At 39.3% G+C, this 6,177-nt stretch overlaps 1 protein-coding gene across 1 annotated transcript in view; it reads left to right on the forward strand.

The window, feature by feature from the left end:
* The window catches only part of VCPKMT (valosin containing protein lysine methyltransferase), an 8,996-nt gene extending 3,355 nt beyond the window's left edge, over positions 1-5,641 (forward strand). Inside the window, exons 5-6 of the mRNA XM_004698962.4 lie at positions 1,497-1,600; positions 4,510-5,641. Coding sequence (XP_004699019.2) covers positions 1,497-1,600; positions 4,510-4,555 — 150 coding nt within the window. The 3' untranslated portion in view covers positions 4,556-5,641. The remainder of the gene's footprint in view (positions 1-1,496; positions 1,601-4,509) is intronic.
* The last annotated feature ends 536 nt before the right edge of the window (positions 5,642-6,177 follow it).

A 6,177-nucleotide genomic window follows, 5' to 3' on the forward strand; every position in this document is an offset into this window, starting at 1 on the left:
TCATAGAATGCCAATTTAATAGAAGAAAGTATTCTTGCATTGAGGGAGTACTTGAGTGGAGGCCCAAAGTCCTTCTGCTACCTTAATACTAAACCTATAAATAGAGGCTCATAAATCTATTTCCCCATCCTCATATAAATATATTTGCATGTGTACATGCCTTTATCTAGACCTCTATAAATGCCCTTTTCCTCCCAGCTCTTTTCTCTATTTCCCTTGATTCTCCTCCTGTCCCACTATCATACTTAGTCCCCACCAGGATTTCAGCAATTCCTCTTTGTTACATTCCCCTTGGTCATGCCCTACCAGGCCTCCCACACCCACCTCCCCACCAATTTGGATCGCTTGTTGTTCCCTTGTCCCTGGGTTTGTTAATACCTCTTCCCTTCCCTCCCTGTCCCCCCCGGAACTGTCAGTCCCATTGTTTTCTCCTCCAGATTGTTCATCCAGCCCATAATACATTTTTAGACTACATTATTGAAGCATGCAAGTGGTAGATTTTTTTTCTTCTTCTTCTGTGTTTTCCTTAACATTTTTAAAATCCTCTGACATAGATATATATTTTCTGGTTCTTTTTGTTGTTGTTGTTAATTAACTATGATCCATGGGAGATTGAAGAAGTAGTACATGCAGTCAGTCCCAAAGTGCTTTTCCTCCACATAATAAGGGCTGTCTCGTTAGGGTGCCTCTGGAACCAATTGCTATTGATTGCATCAGTTCTGACTTACTGTCAAGAGTAGAGCTGTGCACCACAGGGTTGCCAGTGGCGGATTTTTCAGATGTAGATCACCAGGCCTTTCTTCACAGGCACCTCTTGGTGGACGCAATCCTCTTTTAGTTAGCAGCCGAGCATGATAAACATTGGCACCAGCCAGGGTGCATGCATACAACAACCCTGCAATTTCATTAGCTGCGAGGCCACTTTGGTTTTTTGGGTTGTTTTTTTTTTAATAATCATTTTATTAGGGGCTCATACAACTCATCACTATCTGTACATACGTCATCTGTGTCCAGCACTTTAGTACATAAGTTGACTTCATCATTCTTACGACACCCGCTTTCCACTTGAGCCCCTGATGTCAGCTCATTTTTCCCCCTCCCTCCCCGCTCCCCCCGAACCCCCGGTAATTTATAATTTATTATTATCTTATCATATCTTACTCCATCCAATGTCTCCCTCACCCACTTTGGTTTTAATGAGTAAGATGTATGACTGCCTCAGCATGCTTTTCTTGTATGTGAAGTATGTAATTCCAATTTTAATATTTTTAAACATTCTATTGAGCTAAAACATGCAGGATGTACCTAGTTCAAGTGCTTAACTCAGGTTTTCATGTGTACACGTCCAAGGAACTACCCTTCAGCAGCAAACCAGAGCGCACATTCAGGGTCAGTTGCCTCTCACAGGCCCCTTTCCGTTCCTGTCATTCTGACCTGTTAGCCCTAGATCAGTTTCCAGTAATGAATTTTGACATTATTTACTCTCCAATTTGTAGCTCCTACAACTGGACTTTGATTTTGAAAAAATTCCTTTGGAAAAACATGATGAGGAATATCGAAGTGAAGATATTCATATTTTATACATCAGGAAAAAAAATCGGTAAATATATTTCCGGCTTTCCATCTTCTGAGGAGACTCAGCTAGACATTTGCCGGGGCTTACGTGTGGTGGATGCATTCTTTTGGAGATGGGGGGGAAAGCTATGTTTTGCTGAACTTAGACACCAGTTCTCAGTGTTCAGATCACCTAACCTGCCTGACTCTTTGGTAAAGATCCTTTTCGAAAAGTTTGTTACGTATTTTAATAATTGAGTTTCACTTCTGATAAATGACTTGCTTATTTAAAAGATGCCATGCTTTCTGGGTAATTTGAAAAGACCAGGTCTGTTTTGAACTTTCTCCAGTTATTTAAATTAATTTTAACCAAGTGAAATATGATAGGGCTGATCTGCCCATAAAAGATCCCTCTTCCAGTAAGTAGAACTTATCTGTGTCCTGTTTCTTGACCTGTTATAATACTTAGGATATAATGCACAAGTTGCCCCTAAGACTCCCTGGAGGAGGGAGGAATTGTGTCGCATCCATTTTTTTATTCCCCATGCCTTTTGTAAGTGTGATTAATAGAAGACAGCTACATGGTATTTAATTAAAATTAAGGATAAATTTAATAAGCCCCACTTGTTGCTGTTATCTGTTATATGATGGAATTTGTTCATGGTGTAGTTTCTTACTGAATCTTAACCAAAAACAAATATAATTGGTTGTTTCACTGGGCAGGGAGAGGTATTGGAAGTATAAAGAAAGGGGATGTGTGGGGTACCAGCCCCCACAATTGAACGGATCCAAGGGGCAGTTGTGTAATTGAGGAGTAAAATCAAAGAGGCATCAGACAAGGTAAAGCATGCAAGTGCTCACCTCTGAGACTTCCATGGCTTCAGGAGCCAGGATCCTGCAGAGAGAGAGAGAGAGTATATTTCCAACCAAGGCTTATGTATGTACACTCAGGGCGTGCAAACTCCCTAAATATAGGTAACCACAGAGGTAACAAAGTGGGCAGTACCCCAATGCTAAAGGTTCCCGAGTTGTAGGAGGAGTAACCTAACACCCGTGCCTGGGGCAGGCAAGGGGGTAGCTGTCTTCAGAGCCTAGAGAGCAATAGCTTGTGTCTGCTACTAGAGTCAAAGCTGCGGGCTAGATAGCAATCATCCATGTGCTTGTGAGAGGTAACTTTAGCACTATTATGGGAGTATATAGTGCGGTACAATATTAATTATGAGAATGTGATTGGGACTTAACCTCCAACTCACAAGGGTGAAGGCCTCCTTCCACCCCAGAAACCCAGCCTGCCAGGCTTCTTAATACCATATATACTTGAGTATAAGCTGACCCAAATATCAGCCAAGGCACCTAATTTACCGCAACAACTGCATAAAAAATGTACTGATAACTCGGCTTATACATGAGTATATAGTATATAACGGATTCATCTGTATATACTCTTTTCCTGTCCTCTAGTTCCCACAGGGATGGTGGGATTAGTAATTCAGATCAACCAAGAGTGTTAAAGATACAAAGATAATAAAGTTATTTTGTGACATAACCAGTTGTAGTTGAAGCAACTGCTGTTTTATAAGTAGAATCTTTTGAGGCAGATTTTGTAGAGAAACTTTAAAAGTTGTGATATACTTCACATACCGTGAGTTCTTTCAAAGCATACAGTTCAGAAACTGTCACCACTATCTAATTGTAGAACATTTTCATCTCCCCTAAAAAATCTCAAGCCCTCAGTCCCCATTATTGCTCCCTGGCAAAATCTAGTCTGTTTTCTGGCTCTAGATTTGCCTACTCTGGGCCTGTGTTGGAATCACAATATGTAGCCTCCTGCATTTGGCTGTATTCACTGTTTTCAGGGCTTATCCATGTTGTAGCATAGCATTCATCAGCACTTTTCATGGCTGAATAATGTTCCTTTGTAGAAAAATGCCATACTGTCCACCTGTGTGTGTCTCAGTAGGTGGACATTTGGGATGTCTTCACTTTAAGGCTATTATAAATAATGCTTTTGTGATTATTTGTGTAAGAGATTTTAGTGGAATTGGTGGTTAAGTAACTCTGTTTAACTTTTTGAGAAACTGCAAAGCTGTTTTAAAGCATTGGCACCATTTTATAGCCCCACCAATGGATGAGGATTCCAAATTCCCCAAGCTCTCCCCAGTTTGGTCATTGTTCATTTTTATTAAAGCCATGTTCGTGGAGATGAAACGATCCCTGGGGAGATCGTTTACCACATCTGGTTAAGTGCTCCCCTTTGATGGAAAGGTCAGCAGTTGGGTTGTGCAGCATGAGAAAGACCTGGCATTCGCCTTCCAGCAAGATTTCTCTCTTGGAACCTGACGGGGCAGGTCTGTGTCCTGCAGGCTCAGTGTGAGTCAGAATTGATTTGGTGGCAATGAAATTTGAAGAAACTGACAATGGGCAAGGTTTTGGTTTGCATTTCTCTAGTGACTAATAATGTTGAGCAGCATTCTTGTGCTTACTGGAGAAATGCTTTGCCTGTTTTGGTTACTGTTGCCATGTTATACTTTCTTTGTTATAAGAGTTCTCTATGCATCTGGACACTAGACCCTTACCTAACCCCGGAGACGTGACTTTTTCTCCCATTCTTTGTGTTGACTTCAGTATCATAGTGCATCCTTTTGAACCAGAAAGGAATTTAATTTTTATAGTGGTTAAGTTCTCTGTTTTTGTGGCTGCCTGAGCTTTAGATGTCAGTAGAGACATTTCTCAACATTTCTGCACAGTTGTTTATTTGAACTGCCTTTAGCACATTAGATATAATACCTAGTGTTATTGTTGTTTTCAGGTGCCATTGAGCTGTCTGTTACTGATAGTGACCCTGTGCACGAAATACTGCCCAACGTGGGTCATCCTCATAATTGTTACTATATATTTAGTATTAGTCTGTAGCGAATACTTCATTGGTGAGAAATGAATTTTTTTTCCTTTTAGAAATATCTATCATGAAGCCTGTAGCCATCTTACCCAAGCCTCATGACCACCTAGACAACTGAAGATGTGAATGAAGCATGTGAATACAGCATGGGGAGATTCTGTCCACAGCTTTTCCCAGCATGCTCTCAAGTATCCAGTTCACACATGGCAACTTCCATGGACTGCCTGCATGAAGCAAACAACTGCCTGCCTGCCGCTGGGCCTGACCTCCACTGCAGGTTCCTTAGCTCAGCATAGCCTTCTGCTTGAAAGAAATGTTAGGGACTCATTCACTTCTCAAGGAAAGACAGGTATTGAAGTTAGCCTGAAGTCTACCAGAAATAAACCGTGAAGGAGCACCTGTTTAACTTTGCTTATTTTGAGGAAATTTGAGATAAATCAAATTTCTGGATAGATATTTATTAGTATCTTATAATACTTTAAAATGTAAGCCAGCAATTTTAGTTTGTATTCAGTTAAAAAAATTTTTTTAAGGTTTTGATTTTATACATCAGGCAGCATTTATCATGTCTTCCACTCCATTGCTTTTTAAATAGCTGTAATACTTGTGTTCTTTTATTTTAAAGAGCTGAGAACATTGTTTTATATACTTATACTGACCAAAGTATTTCTTCTTTTCTTGTACCATACATGTCTATGTGATGCAGATAGTAATTAAACTGTGACTTCCTGAGAGGGATATATGGCAAATTGAGTTTTGGAGTAGAAGAGAGGTATTTATATAATTAATTTTGTTAAGTCTAGAAAGCTCAGTTTTAGGCTCATACAATTTGCTTAAATTGCACAAAATGTATTTCAATTATGAAATACATACATAAATACATGTATGTACTTCCAGGAAAATTTGACTAAAAATATGAGCATTAAGCTATCTTACTATATGAAACAGTAGGAGACTTTAAATTACTGTGAGTGTAGCTCAATAGGAATTTACCGAGTGATTTTGACTCTATAGTCTCTAAATGTGACAGTCAGTTAGTTACCTGCTCACATAGTCTGTTCTGCCGAAGACTTCAGTCCTGCCCCCCTTTCCAGAGTGATGGTAACCTGATAGCATTCTGATGTTTATAAGCATTGGTACTAGGTGGCACATTTTATATGTTAAAATAAACATTGATTTTGAGACCTATGATTTTTGTGAATGTGCAGAAATAGCTTTGAAGAAAAATGAAAACCCAAAGCATGTGACTGCTTTCAAAAAAGCGCAAAAGCATCCCTATTTAGAGAAATATGAGAAGAGTTCTTTGTTTCACTCTTACTTCAGTATTAAAAGCTCCTTTGCTTAGCTCTTGTGTTTCATAACACATTGTCCATTCTCCCCTTAACATTTCATTAAGTGACTTAACCAAGCAGCTACTGTAACCTAAATGTATGAGGGTGAGTCAAAAAATGTTCCTGAAAATTCATAGAAACCTTCATTAAACAAATATTACAATGTGAAGCCACTGTTCCTCAACATATCCTCCAGGTAGATCTGTATATAGTTCAACATATCCTCCACGTAGATCTGTATATAGTTCATCAACGTATCCTCCACGTAGATCTGTATATACCTCAACATAGCCTCCATGTAGATCTGTATATACTTCATCAACATATCCTCCATGTAGATCTGTATATAGTTTATCAACGTATGCTCCGTGTAGATCTGTATATACTTCAACG

This window comes from Echinops telfairi, unplaced genomic scaffold, assembly GCF_000313985.2.
Source record: "Echinops telfairi isolate 266 unplaced genomic scaffold, ASM31398v2 ScPeMD7_18;HRSCAF=68, whole genome shotgun sequence".
NCBI lineage: Eukaryota > Metazoa > Chordata > Mammalia > Afrosoricida > Tenrecidae > Echinops > Echinops telfairi.